The sequence below is a fragment of the Mercenaria mercenaria genome, chromosome 4 (assembly GCF_021730395.1).
Source record: "Mercenaria mercenaria strain notata chromosome 4, MADL_Memer_1, whole genome shotgun sequence".
In the NCBI taxonomy this organism is placed as follows: Eukaryota; Metazoa; Mollusca; class Bivalvia; order Venerida; family Veneridae; genus Mercenaria; species Mercenaria mercenaria.
In genome coordinates, this window is record NC_069364.1 from 3041903 (window position 1) to 3062743 (window position 20841).

General features: G+C 34.4%; 2 protein-coding genes across 2 annotated transcripts; both read left to right on the forward strand.

Moving 5' to 3' along the window:
- The first annotated feature begins 336 nt into the window (after positions 1–336).
- On the forward strand, positions 337–6228 carry LOC128545919 (uncharacterized). Its single transcript, XM_045339250.2, has 2 exons — positions 337–831; positions 4336–6228. The coding sequence occupies exons 1-2, from the start codon at positions 497–499 to the stop codon at positions 5663–5665; spliced, it is 1665 nt and encodes a 554-aa protein (XP_045195185.2). The 5' UTR covers positions 337–496; the 3' UTR covers positions 5666–6228.
- A 7602-nt stretch (positions 6229–13830) lies between these two features.
- LOC123550845 (uncharacterized) lies at positions 13831–20568 on the forward strand. The gene is made up of 3 exons (XM_045339248.2): positions 13831–13946; positions 17853–18122; positions 19111–20568. The coding sequence occupies exons 1-3, from the start codon at positions 13882–13884 to the stop codon at positions 20444–20446; spliced, it is 1671 nt and encodes a 556-aa protein (XP_045195183.2). The 5' UTR covers positions 13831–13881; the 3' UTR covers positions 20447–20568.
- The last annotated feature ends 273 nt before the right edge of the window (positions 20569–20841 follow it).

A 20841-nucleotide genomic window follows, 5' to 3' on the forward strand; every position in this document is an offset into this window, starting at 1 on the left:
TTTAGATTTGTATCCAGTTTGTTGTGACCTTTTGTCAAGATAAGACGTAAACCAAAGTAAGGAAGAATCATCAAATTTATAAGACTTCACCTTTACCAAGAGTATAGAATGATTAACCATGTCCAAATGCTTTAGATAGATCTAAATAGATGGTACTAACAATGTCGCTAATGTGTTGTTATCCAGTCAACAATTAATCTGGTAAGTGCAGTCAAAAGAAACTGAACTGTTTTGGCCAGTCAGAATGTGAAGACGGAAAACTGCAAGCATATCAATGAGATAGGTTTAGCATTATGTTGTTTGATTACAAGCCATATGTAGAATCGTATTCAGTCTGATCATGGTCTGCACTGTTCGCTATTCAGTCAGTAAAGTTTCAGTGTAAACCACTTTGAATAATAAATGGTACTGTCCAAATTGAAAGATGGATCAGTCCATTATAGAAATATAGCAGGGTAAGGGTTAATGACGATCGAAATAGTACTCACGTCTCAAAATGGCGACAGGTGGGTGTGAAGAAACTTCTGATGAGATTTTTAACTTTAAATGTACACCTTGTTCTAAAATCAACAGACACAGAGAAGCCGTGAAATATTGTGTGGAATGTCAGGGATACTGTTGTCAGTCGTGTGTTGACATGCACCAAGCATTTCCTGCTATACAAGGACATAAACTGCTCGATAAATCAAGCTTCAAGACTACAATTTTGACAACAAACCTTCCAAGTGTTCCTACAGAGATATGTACCATACACGAGATAAAGATTCTGGACATGTACTATGGTAACCATGACGTTGTTGGATGTACAAGCTGTATGGCGCTACATCACAGGTATACATACATGTATATCTATTCCGTGATATATCGATATAGATCTACATTAATTATACCACGAATTGATACACATTTTCTGAGCATTTTGCTAAAGTTGAATGTCACGTTCAATGACGTGGTAATATAGCCTGATTTAAACTCTGTTGAACAATAATCAGAAACTAATTAGGCAGCTTGTCCACAATTTGTATGCAACAATGTGTAGATTAATATTGATTGTTTATCTGACATTAAGAGATAACAAACGAAATCGAGTAAGGATAGGATAGCTTTAAATGGACATTTCATAGATTACCTGATATTTCGTATACGAAATAACATAAACTAGTCAAGTTATATCTACTGCCATAAATCCTACATTTTGGCGCTCGATTAATAGTAAAGTAACGAGTACTTACCTTGGTATCACTATTTATACATTTAGTTCATGTACAGATTAGTTACGGTTTGTGGAAGGCGCTCTGTTACAACAAAAATGAAAGAGAGAAAAAGCAACACACTTAAATAATGTAAATGAAAAATATAAAGATACAGATACACTTACTGCACGCTATTATTGCACAAAACTTATACGAACTTTGACCAGTAGCTGACTCGTTGGTGCATTGCGTGTTAATAACGGCAAATTTCAGTTAGTGTAAAGGTCAGAAGTAAATTAATTTACTTGAGAAGTCTTCGTTGAATCTTTTTCTTTTTTTTTTTTTTTGAGGCCCCAGCTGGGTAACCCCGTTTATTTTTCTTTGCATAACATACATGTATATGACATACAATTTTTATATACAATGTCAATGACATATATAGTCAAAAACAAAACATGATCTTAACATGTTTCTAATCAAAATCACGTCAGATTCAATACGAATATTATGCAAAGAGTTTTGGAAGGTAAGAAAACAGGAAGGAAGGAGAAGGAAGTAGAGAAGAAGAAAAAGAGCTATGTCACTTGGGAGTTCTAACTTTGATTAATGAAAAAGTAGATTAAAAAATGAGGAATAAAGGGTGATCGTTTCCTGGTTTCAGTAGTAAGTACTCAATACTAGTATATGTACAAGAGTTTTAGGGGTTGTAAAGTTTAGTGTAGTCAGCTATTATATTTCATCGAACTTTGACCATTTTTCTTCATGTCTATCTAACTTGTTTTGCATTAATACGATTTCTTTTTCAATTTTTATCCTAGCTTTCAAGTATTGTACAAAGCACTCAAACATTGGAATGTTTTTGCTGTACTTAGATTTAAATATAAAATATTTGCATAATATTATTATAAAGTTTAGAACATCATTTTTCTTATTGTTTTGTATTACACCGAAACATATGTTTTTGATATTCAGTTTCACGTCAATTCCTTTAGTAGTCAATAGATTTTGAATATTGTTCCAAAATGCTTGTACTTTGGGGCATCCCATATTATGTGTTCAATTGTTTCTGTATTCATGCAGCAGAAATCACATAGGTTACTGGGGGCCAGCTTACAGATAAATAGATATTTATTTGTGGGCAACAGACGCATTAAAAATTTGTATTGAAAACTGCGTAGATTTGTATCAATGGTAGAAAGGAATGGTACGCTAAAAATATTCTTCCAATTTAGGTTTTTATTTTCAAAAAAAGATTCCCATTTCACAGCAGCAGTTGGTTTTTCATATGGTACATTGGTTGCTTGTAAATTATAAAGATACTGGTTGGGTGTTTTACAAACTTTTAGTTTTTCTATATGAATGTTTGTTTTATTTCCGTACAGAAAATTTTCAGAGATGCTTTCTATTAATATTTTCGGTATCTTTGTAACCAACTGGTAGTATTTGAGATAATCACTTTTTTCCAAGTATTCGTTCTGCTTCTTCAAACTTATAAAACCTGTTTGTTCGGAAATCAAATAATTGAATCGTTGAATCTTACTGAAAAATTGGAAATTAAAAAGTTGTAAATAAAAAGTTATACGGGTCTAAGAATCTCGGCGAAAAGGTGCTAAACGGAGCGCATTATTGCTCGGGCAACGAGGAATGAGTGCTTGTGTATGGACTGAACCTTATGTTATGCTTTTGCTTTCACATTTCGAAACGTTATAAGGGTATTTCCTACTTAGGTATGGATGCGATCAACTAGTTCAGTCATGTTAAATCATCACCATATTTCCAGAAAATGCTGGTATCATACACGATAAATTACTTCTTAATTATACTTTAAACAACCTTTAACCCGTATCTCGATTTATTATAGAAAGATTATTTTATTTATGATTAAAAAAATGCCAGACACTTTACACTTTCTTCTAAATTATTTTTTATACTTGACATGAATAGTTTCCCAAAAAATCACGTTTATACCAGATGCCATTATTAAAAAACAAATCAGAGTTCTGCTTTGACGGCATGCATGGCCAAGTGGTTAAATCGTTTACTTAAAATCACTTGCCACAAACCAATGCGGATTCGAAATCATTTTTGTGGTATATAATTCTTCTTGTGAGGAAGTCATCCAGCTGGCTTAAAGAAGGTCTGTTCTTCTATGCATGTACCCGCACATGTCTGAAAGAATGCCCGGAGTGTCGCCAAAAGCTGGAAAGTCGCTATTAGACCTGAATTGTGTCCAAGTGACTCATAATCCAACAAAAACAAACATTTCATTTTACAAAAATTGTGACCGAATTACCATAACTTTAATCTACGTAACTGTGTGTTTTCATCACGCGACTATCATTTTGAATACGCATTCTTGTCCTTGTAGTTTTGTTCCAGTGTTCATTGGGGTGTAAAACTACGCCATCAGATTTATCATTGTCGTTTGTTCAATAGCTGTTCAAGTAGTACCTTATATCTCAAGAGCAGATATGTTAAATATTTATAAGTTCCAAATGATGATACACTTTAACAAAGTTTCTAACACAACATGTTGATATAAAGTATTCATAAAGTTTTTCGTAATAAAAATCATCTTTATTTCACACATTATTCGAGCTAGAATGTCGGTTATACATGACATCAATAATAATGTATTTTTTTCTACAAGAATGCCAAATTTCTAAATTATATAAACACTTGTTTGAAAGAATTTTGCGATTTATTTAGTTTCTTTTCTTGGATTTAACGTCGCTCCGACACAATTATAGGTTAAATGGCGACTTTCCATTCAGTATTTATGGTTGAGCCACAGGTGCCACTCCTTGCATTATTGCATCAGAGGCGGGTACCTGGGTAGGACAACTGGCCTTCCGTAAGTTAGCTGTATGGCTTCCTAATATGAAGAATTTAACGCCCCGAGTGAGGCTCGAACCTACATCGGTGAGGGGCAAGTGATTCAAAATCAGTGACCTTTACAGCTCGGCCACGGAGGCCCATGATTTAAAACATTTGTAAAAGTGTTTGTGATAGTAAAGTTATTTACTATACATTATATTACATCTTATTTCATAGAGTGTTTATATCGAATATCTATTATTCACCTATTGTTTACAAATGAAAACAATCCTGTCGAACAAACATTTTTGACTTAATGTTCCAGGAACTGCACAGACATCCAGCTTGTGTCGGATGTTGTCGAAACTATGTTTAAGAAGACGGGCGTTGATGAAACTCATCTGAAATTACAAGAGAAGAATATAGCAATAGAAAATATTAAAACATCCAGAGAAGCTCTTCTCGAAACGCTGAATAAATCAAAAACGGATGCAGTCAATGAAATAAAAGCATTTAGAGCAGAAATGGAAACGATGCTTCAAAAAATGGAAAAGGAATCGATAAAAGAAGTAGATAAAGAATACCAAACAATGAATGCAATGCCGCTGGAGGAGATAAAGAAATCCGAAAACCAGATTATTGGCCTCAAGCGAGCTGCGGACAGCATTAAACAATCCGACGGAAATGTAGCTCAGCAGTTTGTTTCCATAAAAACAGCACAGAAGATTATTGCCCAGGCTGACGATATTATAAACTCATTCTATGCACATTCACATGCAAAGATATCATTTGCTGCTGACCAAAGTGTGTTGGGATTTCTACAAAAACTGAATACGTTTGGGTCGGTCACCCGCGATACAGCCTACTCAGTCAAGGGAACCAGAGAAATGAATATAAGAGTACAGAGTGACACATCAACCTGCTCTGTATTTGGGTCATGCTTAACACAAGGAGGCAAGCTACTACTACCTGACTTCAACAATAATAAGTTAAAACGTGTCGACATTGGAAAACTATCGGTAGAGGACTACTGTGACTTTTCCTTTGGTCCACGCGGTGTGTGTTGTATAGGTAACCAGGAAGCAGTTGTGACATTTGATAATTATACCATCCAGTTTGTCTCCCTTGGCAATCAGATGAAACTTACACATGACATAAAGCTGAATCATCCCTGTTTCGGTATTGCTTATAAGGATGACAAACTTCTGATAACTAATAATGGCACGTCACTGTATATACACGACATGGCTGGAACGCTACTGCAGACGATATCCAAAGACAGTTCCGGAAATGATCTGTTAACTTATTGCCGCCAGATTGCTTTCAGTGATTCCGGAGATAAAATGTATGTGGCTGACAGGTTCAACAATATAGTCACACTAGATAGACAGGGAAAACACTGCAACAATTTCATTGATTCTGACTTGACCAATGGTATTGGTGTCTGCACAGATAGAAAAGGGAATGTATTTGTTTGTGCATATGAATCAAAAAATATTATGCAAATAAGGCAAAATGGACAAAAAGTTGGCATTGTAGTAAAACCAACAGATGGACTGATTCGACCATGGTCCATTACTTTTAGTCCAAAGATGAATACTTTATTTGTTACCGACGATAACAATGACAACGTTAAAGTCTTTGAATTGCAGTAGTGACAATACTGTAAAAAATAATTGACTTGCTATAGTAGTATATGAAATATACTGCACAATCTTTTCTCCTTCTAGAAGCGAGATAAGATCATATTTCAAGAGGAAAGAAACTTCACAAAATCGACATATTTTGTTAAAAATTTTATAACGTCTGTCAACAAAAACACTTTTAACAATGTGACAATACGATACAATTTTTATCAAGTATACATGTATATTATTGTACAGGAGGTTGCTGTACAATACAGTGGAAAGATAATAAGGCCTTTCAGTTTTCGGCCAGCAAAACTCGAATGTGCAGTTCAAGATTAATAGTCTGACATCACTGTTTAAAAAAAAGGAAGGTATAAGATAAAGCTGTAGGATATATGAATGCAATAAACATTGTATAACTACAATTATACGTAATGAATATAACATTTGCTTACATTAATCATACCTTAATCATTACATTTCATGTTTATATGAAAACTGCATTATTTGCATATGATTTTCAAGGACGGGCCACTATAAAACTTCTAAGGCCCAGCGCGATCAGTCTTTTTTTATAAACAATAACTATACAGAGCCTTCTTATCTCTGACTGTGTTCCAGTTTTAACAATATTCTCAATTATTCATCTGGAGTGGGTTGACCAGCCTTTTGCAGCAAATCCGTTAGAAAAAAATAGATATAACTAATGTTTAAGCCGATGGAACACTGTCCAACGTGTGTAAATTGTAAAAACAACAAGGAGCACATCCCAGCGCAGTCCCTGATATCGAGAACACTGCCAAAATGCGTTCGATTCCATGATCTTAAGCAAATCAGATGTACCACAGAAACGCATTTTTCTTGTTTCTATCCATTTTTACTCTATACCATCAATAAGAAGTGGACATGCGCCCATTGTCGGAGCTTTTATGTCTAATTATTATATTTTGCGTAATGCCAATTTTGTGCTAAACAACTTCATCTTTACAGTGTGTACTCAACTCCGCGTACAGATACCATCAACTACAAATGAAAGTGGCTTAATAACCCTTTCATTCTTAATTTTCTATAATGCATAGTACCATTAACTGTTAAAAGGGGTGCTTACCAAAATGATACTGACTGAGTGGTGAACAGTGTAGATCTAGATCAGACTGCACGGATGTACATGCTGATCATGATCTACACTGGTCGCAAAGGCAGAATCAATCGTGTCCAGCAAGATAAGGGTTAACATTATCATGAATTGGACATGCATTTGGCGGTTCCAACTTATCAATTGAAACCGGAAGTAGTGGTTTCACATCCGGATAAGAGCCAGTATGTGTGTCCTTTAGTGTAGCAGACCACACTGGCAGTAATTTCACTAGGAACTGCATAACACCCATTTTTCTTTCTATTTCATGTCCGTTTGTGATGACATTTCCTTGAAAATTAGATGTAGGAAAATGTAAAGTTATCTAAAATGTGTACAACATATCTGAAATGGTCGTATTTTATATGAAAGAAAGAATCGCTTTCTCGCTTTCCTGTCTGTTTGTCGATCATATGAAAACAATTAAAGTAAATTTCGTGAAACTTGACATATTGATAGAAGGCAAAGAGAGAAAGCACACGACACAAGAACAAATCTATACCTTTAATATAAAATCAGAAGTACTTTCTGAAATGGCATATACGTCCTGAAACTAAAATTTATAAACCTCAACTTACCGGCGCAGAACGAAGACAGCCTTTAGTTTCATATCTGCAAATTGTGTGACAACAATGCTATTCAAAAGGAATTGCTAATAAGAAGACATCTCTGGGTTATTGTGAATAGTATGAAATCTCTGGGTTATATATATAACAATAATGTAGATCAATATTTTCAGTTAATCATGGGGCATGTTTGTGATAAGGTCCAATTGTTACTTCACAACGTTTTTAAAACTTATGTCAATTTACGATCTTTGGTCAGATTTAACTCAAGGTTTGTTATTCAATAAAAGTATATGTAGTTCGAACATACAACCCAAAGTTTTAGTATGTAAATTTATGTGAGTGTTTTAATTATGAAATAAGATAAAACATTAAAACGACTGTACTCTTGCTGCACCTCAGAATGTACAAAACGAAAACAGCCTTTAGTTTCATATCGCAACAATGCTATTCAAAAGGAATTGTGAATAGTATGAAATCTGAGTTATATATATCTGACAATAATGTAGATCAATATTTTCATTTAATCACGTCATGGGGAATGTTTGTGATAAGGTCCAATTGTTTCCTACATTACAACGTTTGTAAAACTTAACGTCAATTACCCATACGATCATTGGTGAGATTAGCTCAAGGTTTGTTATTCAGTAGAACTACATGTATATGTAGTTCAAACATACAGTCATAAGGTTTAGAATGTAAATTTATATGTGTGTTTTAATTATGAATTTATAAAAAAAAAACAAAAAAAACACATTCGAACGACGTACTCATACTGCACCTCAGCATGTGGTCGAAATGTTTTTCTGTCTGTATGCGCATTTCTTTCGTTAACTCATACCACAAAACCAATTCTATACCCAATGATGAGCATTTACAATATAAAGTATACAACACGTTTTAAAATAAAACTGCAGCGATACAGATAGAGTAGAATGTTAACTTTTAGCTGTCGGTAAATAGGTATGCATAAGTTCTCTGTTTATATGTCTACCTACTTTAAATAAAAACTGAATTGTTTTCTATTGTAACAACAAAGAGTGTAACAGTGACCTCTTTGCCCTTGACACATACTTATGCAAGACAATCCTCCTGTGATGTTTAACGGCTTCCTTAGCTTTCCTAACATTTTTTTTGACTAAGAACTAATGTAACCTTCACCTTTGATCTTCTATTATTTACATCAGTAAAGTGAACATGACACAGGAAATTACCCTATCCGGTTTAATTTTAAAACATATTTCCTTTGCTCCGGTTATTGATAAATAAATTTGACCTCTGACGACTTACTTGCTCCAAGTAACCAATTATTCTTTGTCACGGTGGCTATCCCACGTGATTTTTCCTAGCATGGGTGCACGTTTGATACTGCTTTTAATCTCGATTCGAAATGATGTTTCATTAATCCTTGCGTAGCATCATTTTTCCGAAAATATAGAATAAAACGGCATACGGAAATAAAAATTATATGAATTACTGCTAACTCATGAGTAATTGTAGTAAAATGGTAACGTTACTATCTTTCTAAATATATGATATGATATTAAAAATTTTGCCATTAATTAATTCAAAACAATGTCTTAAGATCAAGTTGAAATGCACTGATCTCTTTAATCATTGGCAAATATCTCATAAACAGGAACGCGAACCTCGCATTTTGTTTCAGCACATTATTGAGCATGTGTTAAACTGAAATGTTTCAGTGAAATCTACATTGGAAAAAAATATTATCCGCAAAAATGTCCCCACAACTGTGATTTTCGCATCGACTTCCATTTCGAAAATTTACGTAGGTACAAATATTTCAAATCTGTCCAGCAAATAAGCAAGTATACGACTATCTATCTTTTTATTCAATTATGTAAGCTCACCTAGTTCTGCGTTCTACGGAGACACATTGTACAAGAATTAGTTAAGAAGGAACAGCAAATCATTTCAACAGGATTTCATCAGCCTCTTCAGCACAATTTTTTCCAAGTATATACGGATGTTTTTCACCGAAGCTGTCGTGCAGTGGGGAAAAGTGGGGGGGGGTGTAAATTCATTTGACAGATTTAGGCGACTAAACTACAACACAGATAGATGTCCAACTTCATCACAATAAATTATTGAGTATATAGTATTTATGCCATTGCAGCGTAAACACAGTCACATATCGACAATGAGCTTTATTAACAAAAGATGAAACGCAGTTTTTCATAGTTCGAAAAAATGCTTAACGTCTGAAAGAATTCAAAACCGTTAAGGTGTTCGGAAAACAACTGCCCCTACACTGTTTCATAGAATTATTTGCTGTCTCGGCTACGCTTGATCATCTCAATATGAATAATGCCTAGTTTCATTAGCCTTTCTATTAGACTTTTTATAGGCTTTCAAATCTGACCAATCGCATTTAGGCGATATTTTACGTCAGTTTACAGTTTCCGAATTCATATTTATTACATACTCGTTTCTATTCCCCATTAAGTTTCACTGGTACCGGAAACGTCAATATTTTTCCATACCCTGACGCTTGAATTTCATATCGGGTGCGTGACGTAATTCAGTGTGTGTTGTTGCACCTTTTTTTCTATTTAGTTCAGTATTGTCAGTCCAATTCAGGCTATTGAACATATTTATGATATTTACATACTATTTATACGTGTAGATGCGTATGTAATAAAAAGGTTATTATCTTTGCATCGGGAAATATGCACTCGTTCTTCAGCGGAAGAATATTGCGCTCCTAAAGTCGCGCAATATTTCCGCTGAAGAACTCGTGCACATTTCCCGATACAAAGCTAATAACCTATAAATATTTGGCATTACATAGAGTCACATCACTTTTAGAAACGCATAAATTCTCACTTTTTTGACATTTTGTAATTACTTCCATTTAATATAGACGTATTTGAAAAGCCGATAATTTCTCATGATTTGAGTATAATTTCTTGTTTTACACATGCATCTGAAACAGAAAGCATGTTTTAAAACAGCGTGTAGCTTCCAACGTTATACATTTTCACTCTCTCTTTATTGTGCGACCTAAACAGGCAAAGGGACGTAATGATAGTTTTATAATCTAGCATTGTTAATGTATTTCGGCAACATATATAATCAATCAGTAGTGCAAAACGTTGACAAATATTACAAGAGCCCTTATATTCACGTCATTCCTTAATCAAATTATACTCGAGCTAAGATAACACTATCTTGGTTGGGCAACCTGGACAGAAAAACCAAAGTTTCGAACAAATCCATTATCTGACCAAAATATGATTGTCCACCTTGAAGATTCCGCGAAATGTAATTTCTAAAGGAAAAGAAAGAAGTTTGATTACTTTATCTCTACTAGACTGAATAACGGACCAGTCTGGTCAATAGTTATTTTACATAAAAATAGATCCAGTAATTTCTGCAAGTAATATGGGTAATACTACTTGTATTCTTAGTATGGATACTTTCGTGCTCTCGGTGGTTAATATTTATCCCTGGGAGCTGCAGTTAGATACCACTAACAATCTGGATACTACTGCTTCTTTATGGGGGCTGTTTCAAATTGTCCAAAATAATAAAAGTGTAAGTAGGTCCCATCATTTGGAATCCTCAGACTTTGTCATTGTTTTGTCTATGAGATATCTCAGTTCTAAGGTATGAGATATCTTGCATTTTTGTTGAAATAAATGTCTGGAATGTCAAAATTAGACACTTGAGATTTATAGAAGATTTAGTTGAATTTAAAAGGATGAGACTTATCTTTAACAGACATTTTGATAGTGTGGATTATTTGTGCAATGATAACTAGCGATTCAAATGCTGGAAGGTGGATGAATAAATTGGCGAACAAGAGTGTCAGTTGTGAACTGCAACCAATTTCGGATAAGAATTAAACGAGGCATGGGAGTGTATAATATGTGCTAGGTTGGCTCTATTATCTTGATCAACGCATATGTGTACAATTTTGTGTCTCGATGCCTGCAGCCTTAAAGGAAATGACTTTTAAAGAACTTTTATCACAGTTCAAATGATAAGATAGCTCACTAAAGAAAATAAATAGGAATTCAAAAAATAAGGTAAGTTCTAGTTACTCTTAATTATGTCACATCAGCACAAAAATGTCTCTCAAAATTATTCTCAGGTATCTACATACAACTCATTCTGTTTTACCGGCTAAAATGATTATGATTTCTAAAATAAGTCTAAACAACTTGTCAAGATTTTTCACCTGAACGCGCATAGTTGCCGTAACTCACAGAGTTTTTGTACTGTTACCACAAACAGTCGAAAGTTGAATAATGATATTATCATTAATCAAGCGATTTCATATTTGCCTAGTTGTTTGTCCTCATGCAAATTGTTCTGTATTTTCTACAACCCTTGGACAAATAACAAGGTCAATATGAAATTGCTTGATTAATAACATCTGTTGGACGAGTACACAGCAGTAATAATCCATATTTAGACGAGGAGAATGCCGAGTCCAAATACGCGTTATTACTGCTTTGTACGAGTCCAATTGAATTCAGTATAGTACTCAACACTGTTTAATTACCTCTTTACTTCACAGCATAATATACAAGAAAAAACTGCATACATTTTATCTCGCAAACAACAACACTTTTTAGTTATACGTGTAAGTTCGTTCTTCGCTGATAACACATAGATTCTACATATTTTGATCCACTCTTGGTGTAAAACAAACTGGGGAAAAAATCGTGTTTTTTTTTAACTAAAACCAAGATAATTGGATAGGTAACTTTTTAACGTAGAAATTAAGTGCTTACACTAACACGTTTCATTCAAAAATAAGAAAGTTTTCACACTTCATTTTTTTTTAAATACTGCTGTCGCTGTATATACAAGGGAAGTAATTCCAATTCTCCTTAAAAGGAAACGGACGAATTGTCTTGTCCAATATTAAAAAGATTTTGAATATTTAGGACAGGGGTGCAATATGAAAATAAATATGGAGTTTCTGGATTGTTTGTTTGTTTGTTTGCTTTTGGTTTAATGCCGTTTTTCAACAGTATTTCAGTCATGCAACGGCGGGCAGTTAACTTAACCAGTGTTTCGGGATTCTGTACCGGTACAAACCTGTTCTCCGCAAGTAACTGCCAACTTCCCCACATGAATCAGAGGTGGAGGACTAAGGACCTCTCTCAACAGTCACTCACTCTTGGGAGTTGACTCGACTGTCACTCACCTTTATGAATACAAATGGAATCTTTCCTGAGTAAAGACGTGACCGTTAGGCAATTTATTTGAGTGTACCCGATGAGTGGTGTTGGAGTATTGTCTATGAATATAGCCCTTATGGTAGAATAGCTAGATAAGATATGAATGAAACTACCTTTAACAAAATTAACGACACGAAGACGTCTCTACTTTTGGCCAGATATGAATAAAACTATCGTTAACAAAATTAACGACACGAAGACGACTCTGCCTTTGGCCAGATATGAATGAAACTACCGTTAACAACATTGACGACACGAAGACGTCTCTGCCTTTAGCCAGATATGAATGAAACTACCGTTAACAACATTGACGGCACGAAGACGTCTCTGCCTATGGCCAGAATGCTTTACTGTAAACAAATGATCAGTAATCAAACATTTCAATTATGCATGCAGCGGCGTCGGGGCAACCAAACGTTGAATTTAGAAAATATTGAGAGACGGCCAGCTAAACTACACAGATTTTACAAATAGAAGAAGAAAAAGTAAAGACATTTCCTCTTAAAATGGGTCTAGTTAACTCATAGGCCATAGGTTTAAAACAATAGAAATGGCTTTAGGAATTGAAAAAAATCCACAAGTGTTGTGGTTGGACATCGGTCAAGGATAGCAGAATTGTTCTGTATTTTCTACAGTGAAAATGTTTATGTACTAAAAATGATTCACTAACAATTGTACAAGGGTCTACATGCAAAATGCACAGAAAAATACAGTTTGCACGAACTTTATTACGAAAAGAATAAGGTTTCCGTTTATTGATTTTGTTTCGAATATATGCTAAAATGAAGATCCTTGGGAGGTAGTCCCAGTACGTGACTCAAGTTACCTCCCCTGACGGTCCGTCCACAGATATAAGACGGATTCAGCAGAAATGAAATGAAAGTGATAATTACGTCACGAGTTGGACTACTTATGGAGGATACCCCCGTCTTCCGCAAAACAACCTCTGGCTGCGTACTACTACAATTAATTCAGCTACGCGCCTGATATATTTTTTAAAAAGACAGTGGTTTTTAAACTAGGCCATTTCTAATTTTTTATGTAATATTGCTTTATTGGTGAGAATGGGCCTTTCCATTATTATATTCTTGTCCTACTAATAAAATGAACTTATGCAAGCAAGGTCTGTTCAGTACAAACCTCCTTAGCATTAAATCGTACGCACGTACTAGGTGTGTTTGTGTGATTGTTTACTTTTGTTTACCCTCGCTACCGGGCATACCCGTATGGGCGATCATATTACATGTACAGTTAGGTTTAATAGTGTATATTTAATGCGTCCGTACACTCAATGCGGAAGAATTAATACCGAGTGTCTCTAACAAAATGGCGACGGGTGGGTGTGAAGAAACCTCTGACGAGATTTTTAACTTTAAATGTACACCTTGCTCTAATAGTCTGCCAATATCTGAGGAAAATGTGACTTATGATGGCATTTTTTGTTAATGCTCGGATATTATTATAAAAGTGCTCCTTAGGATCAAACATTAAATTTAAAAGGGGCTGTCGCCTTTTGGGGTCCCTCATTACAGTATAATGGGGTCAAAGGTCAAATGAGTGCATTTACAGATAAACTATACCGCTGTCCATTCGTTTTATTTTCATAAAACATCTAAATTGGTTTAAATATTGTTTTTCAACGCTCTTTAGTATTTTGTAAATAAAACTGATGATAATATTAAAAATATATATACATAATATATATATATATATATATATATATATATATTATATAGAATAATATATATCTAGGAAAAGTGGCATACGATGTCAAAGTGTGTTATACTTGACATGTTTGCCAATCTATATATGTAGATCAACTGCAAAAATGTTTTTGGTACTGTCGTATCCAAGGGTTATTTTAATGTAATTCAAGGTCACAGACATGTCAAGGTCAAAAATGAACTTTTGAAAATGACTTCTAAGGTACAAAAAGAGCAAAATAGTGCATTTATTAATAATAAACTCAACAACTTTTCTAACTCCACACCTGTTTTTTTTTTCTTTTGTCGCCAAATTTTGACAGATTTGAATGACGTTCTACACAATGTTTAATGATTATTTTATTATAATAAAACATAAAAAGGATCATAGCCTGAATTATATTCATTTAACCGTAAAGGTAACAATAAGGTAACCCTTAAATTAAAAGTCACATAATTAGTAAATTCGTCACAGCAGAAATTCAAAGTATCATATTCTGAATGTTCAACAGTGTTTAGTTGAAATAGAACATCCGTCAATATTTTCAATATGAACATGTTAATTTTATATCAGGTTTGTGATGTCATTAATGACACCAGTTAATGACAAAATTGTTTAATACTGCAGATGGCAGTATTTTCCGCATAGAGACCAGCACCAAATTGCATCCATTCTGTGACGTTTTATTTTTAGATTACCTTATTTGAACTGTCATATGGCTCAATGAATGTACACACAGTTGATATCGCTGTTATGTTTATTTAACTGAGCTGGTCATTAAACAATGTGTCCAATTTTCATTCAAATCTGTCAAAATTTGGCAAAGATAAAAACAAAAGTCAGGTAGCAATAAAATTTGAATTTAAGCTTTGAACTGACTATCAAAAGATTATTTACATACTGTAAACCTTTTGATAAATGTGTGCGAAAGGAAAAATGTGGTTGGTTTTGAGGAGGAAGACTACAACGGAAATGAATTACATATAAATATATATAAAAAAATCTCAAATAAACAGTTAAAATCACTTTAATGTCAGGAATACAACCAAGTATTTTAGCTCAATAAGGAGAGCGCAGATCTAAGGATCGCGGGGTCGTAAGTTTGATCCCAAGGAGAGGTGTATGTTCTCCATGATAATTTGATAATAGACATTGTAAGGAGTAATTTCGTCCTCCACTTCTGAATCATATGGAAAAGTTGGCAGTTACTTGCGGGGAAAAGACTAATACTTGTAGAGACTCCAGAAACACTGATTAGGTTAATTGACCGCCGTTACATGATTGAGATACTGTTGAAAGTAACATTTACATATATGGAATGCTTCTCCAGCTTCTAAAGTAATCATTTCAATACTGGTGATAATTCATTATATGATATATATTTATGTTAATTTGTCCACGCGGTGATTGTTAAATAGGACCATTTTAGAGGAATAACTGAAATATAGGTCACAATACACAGAACATGTACGGTAATAAACAAAACAGAACAGATCTGTAGGAATTCAACTAGTTACTCTATACACCATGTCTTTGATTTGCTGTAATTTGTTTCCTTTTTTACTAACAGTCAGACATTTATCATCATATTTTATGTATTTGTAATTTAATAAAGTAGAACATTTCAAGAAGTATCAACGAAGCTCTTAATGCGATATTTGCATTATTTTATTATAAAAATTCAGCACGCTATTTCTTTTTCGAATCTCATAATTTTTGGCTTTGCTTCCACACTCTCACTTCCTGTTCAAAACAACAGTTGAAAACAAATCAGATCATAACAATTTACACTTCTGACACTTGGTTTCAGACAGGATGTCTTTGATTACATTGTGAAAAGAAAGCTAGTATCTTGACACTGAAACATTAGTCATTCATATGTTTTACAAATTAAAATGTAAAAATAAAGATATAAAAAACATCAGAAAGGTTGCTTTAGTTTTATTATAATAGTAACATTAAGGCAGATTCAGTGAAATATTGAAAATATACCTTTCGATATCTTCATGATTACTGACAGATGATGGTTCAGCTAATCAAAATGATGAATTATGGCCGTTCGATAGTAACTTAGAGATATACAATGTGTAAAAATAACTTTCTTCATGATGAGAAGACTGAGCATGAAGAAGAGATTTGAAATTCAAAACGATGGATTTATAATAAACAAATACTGTCGATTGAATATGTCAGGCTAAGACGTCTATAGCTTGTGCTCACATTTGTTTCATTTTATAACATCAGATTCCTTTGTGATACATTGGTAAGTTTGCTCTACCCGGTTCTATCACCAACCAAATACTCGGAAATCTAAAGGCGTTGTAACAGGCAAACAAACATGCTTACCCCTATATTCACAGTCATAAAGATAATACTAATAATATTCGATATACTTTCAAATTCACTGACAATTATTAAGCCTTTTTGAGTGTGACATTGCTAGAACCAACATAAACAAACACTGGTAGTTACAAAATTGTAGATATTGAAAACACTTGAAGAGCGGTTACCAGTCCTTATAATAGCCTAATGTTAATGTGCAAAGAAATATTTTTTAGCTGATTCAAAAATATGATGAGTACCATTTTCATGCTAATGAAATGAAAATAAAAACAACATAACATTTGCGGTTATCTAATATCTATATTCAACCTTTGATATCGCTTACTTTTTGTACATAGATGGTATTTCTAAACGCCCACGCATTCCTGAAATAACTAAAGCACATGCGTAAACCACTGGAATTGATTTTTAATTGACAGCATAGACCATTTTAGATAATGCTTGAGAGAATTTGCACATTTCATACTATCTCACAAACAGACTTAATCAAACTGAGTTTGCTATTTTACGTCCTTGAGTTCTATGCTTCCGAAAGAATCTTTAGATCTGTCAATAGTTATTACAGTCAAACTATGTTCGCTAGTGCTCGAAGGGACAAGCAAAATGTGTTCGAGACATCAGTAGTACAAGCCAACGTGAAGTACACATTATATAGACCTGACAATGAGTTCGAGCCAAGAGTAGTACGCGAATAATCCTAATTCGAGCAAACGAAGTTTAACTGTACCAGTCTTATAATACGCGCCATAGAATTTTTCTGCCTGTACTGTTCATATAGACAATCATAGGCAATCAAATAGCCTTTTTAAAAAGTGTTAGCCTGAAAATGGAAGTTTTAGAATATCAAACATGAAAAAGCTTTTATAAATGAACAAAATATCAGAGCGTAAGAAAAATTAAGCTCATTCTATAGAAATAACTCTAGTCGTTTTGAATTTTGCCAGTCTCAAATGCAATAAATCTACACGAAGTAATTTATTTACTTCTAAAATTCATAATTATCACCGAAAAATTACAAGTTTATATTAAAAGGTAGCAAAAATGGCGAAAATCTGACGTTTATAACAAATATGCACTTATTGACCTTTGACCTTGTGCTGTGACCTTACTATGACCCTTAGAAGGCGACAGCCCCCCTGAAACTTTTCCAATTTTTATAAAGTTAACAATGAACATGGCTGTCGGGCATTAACAAAAAATGCCATCAAAGGCAATTTCTAGGCCACTTTTCTGGATATATAGGCAGACTATAAAATTAACAGACAAAGAGAAGCTGTGAAATATTGTGTGGAATGTCAGGGATACTGTTGTCAGTCGTGTGTTGACATACACCAAGCATTTCCTGCTTTACAAGGACATAAATTGCTAGATAAATCAAGCTTCAAGACGAAGATTTTGACGACCAATCTTCCAAGTGTTCCAACTGAGATATGTACCATACACGAGATAAAGATTCTGGACATGTATTGTGGTAACCATGACGTTGTTGGATGTACGAGCTGTATGGCGCTACATCACAGGTATATATCTGTTCTTTAATTAAGAAATAAATAATAAGTTCCCAAACGTGGTTTATCGTAGAATAACCTGAGTTTTGAGTTCATATGCGTAAGAATATACGTAGGCCTGAGTGATATATTGTTTCGCATAAGAACGAAAATCTCGGGTTATTCTACGATAAATCAGACTTTGGAGTGTCACCTTATGTCCAAATTGTCATGTGAATCCTTTAACACAATACTTTTCTTTTTGAATGAAGTATTTGTTTTTAATGTTTTTAATAGAGCCAAAAAATCAATTATACATAACATTATTATATTCTTGCATTTGGCAGAATAACGATGTTTTTCTTTTTTAGTATGATAGGTAGTCTTGATACGAAATTCACTCTTTTAAGAAATGCAATAAATGAATGCTTTCCAAAAGTTCAAACAGTGATTAGAGGAATATAATTCATACTTTAAATTTTTCAAACCCTTGTTTTTCTGCGATTTATGTATTTATATATTTATTTATTGTTGGGTTTAGCGACGTACTGACACAATTATAAGTCGAATTGCGACTTGCCAGCTTTTATGGTGGAGCCACAGGTGCCACTCAGTGCATTATTTCATTACGGGCGGGCACCTGTGTAGAACCAACGACCTTCAGTAAGCCATTTGGATGGTTTCCTTACATGAAGAATTCATCACCCCGAGTGAGGCTCGGACCCCAATCAGTGTGTGGCAAGTGATTAAAAAAAGCAACCTTTACTACACGGCCACGGAGGCCCCTGATTTATTACGTGTTGCTTTTGAACATTTGTGATAGTAATATGGTTGTATGTTTAGGACATTAATTTTGAAAAACATAAATGTCCTAAACATACCATCATGTAGTAAATTGATTTACTACACATTATATTACAGCTTATTTCATATAGTGTTTCTACCAAATATCTGTTATTCACCCATTGTTTACAAATTAAAACAATTTTGTCGAACAAACATTTGTGACTTAACGTTACAGGAACTGCACAGATGTCCAGCTTGTATCGGATGTTGTCGAAACTATGTTAAAGAAGACGGACGCAGATGAAACTCATCAGAAATTACGGGAGAAGAATATGGCAATGGAGAAGATTAAAACATCCAGAGAAGCTCTTCTCGAAGAGTTGAATAAATCAAAAACGGATGCAGTCAATGAAATAAAAGCATTTAGAGAAGAAATGGAAACGATGCTTCGAAACATGGAAAAGGAATCAGTAAAAGAAGTGGATAAGGAATACCAAAATAAACATGCAGTGCTGCTGGAGGAGATAAAGAAATCCGAAAACCAGATTATATGCCTCGAGCAAGCTGCGGACAACATTAAACAATCCGACGGAAATGTATCTCAGCAGTTTGTTTCCATAAAAACAGCACAAAGGATAATTGCCCAGACTGACGATATTATGAACTCCGTCGATGCACATGCACATGCAAAGGTATCATTTGCTGCTGACCAAAGTGTTTTGGGATTTCTACAACAACTGAATACGTTTGGGTCGGTTAACAGTGATACAGTCTACTCAGTCAAGGCAAGCAGAGAAATAAATATAAGAGTACTGGGTGATAAATCAATCTGCACTGTATACGGGTCATGTTTAACACAAGGAGGCAAACTTCTACTACCTGACTGTTGGAATAAAAAGTTGAAACGTGTCGACACTGGAAAATCTTTGGTAGAGGACTATTGTGACCTTCCCTGTGCTCCAAGTGGTGTGTGTTGTATTGATAACCAAAAAGCAGTTGTGACATTGAATAACAATACCATCCAGTTTGTCTCCCTTGGCAATCAGATGAAACCAATACATGCCATAAAGCTGAACCATCCCTGTTTTGGTATTGCTTATAAGGATAACAAACTTCTGATAACTGACAACAGCACGTCACTCTACATACATGACATTGCTGGAACGCTGTTGCAGACGATATCCAAAGACAGTTCCGGAAATAATATGTTCACCCAGTGCCGCCAGATTGCTTTTAGTGATTCTGGAGATAACATTTATGTGGCTGACTTTCAAAACAATATCGTCACACTAGATAGACAGGGAAAACGCTGCAGCAACTTCATTGATACAGAGTTGGTCAATAGTAGGGGTGTATGCTCAGATAGAAGAGGGAATATATTTGTATGTGCATCCGAATCAAAAAATATTATGCAAATAAGGCAAAATGGACAAAAAGTTGGCATTGTAGTAAAACCGTCAGATGGACTGAATCAGCCAAGGTCCATTACTTTTAGTCCACAAATGAATACTTTGTTTGTTACCGGAAAAAACATGACAAATGGCAACGTTAAAGTCTTTGAACTGCAGTAATGCTAATTCTGAAACATTTATTGACTTGCAGCAACAGTATCTGTTATATGCTGAACAATTATTTTTCCACCTAGGAGTGAGATAAGATCATTTTTCAAGAGAAAAACACAACACAAAAGTAACATACTTTGTTAAAAATTGATCTTTTATGCCAACGATAATGCCGTTAACAATGTGAGAATATGATACTTTTTTGTGCCCCCCCCGCCCCCCATGAGAGGTGGGGGCATATATATTTGGTCTTGACCGTGCGTCCGTCCGTCCGTGCGTCCGTGCGTCCGTCCGTCCCCACGTCCGAAGTTCGTGACTCGCCTAGGTCAAAAAGTATTTGATATAAATTGATGAAACCTTGCATGAGTTTTTATCATGATATGAACTTGAGCATCTCCTAGCTC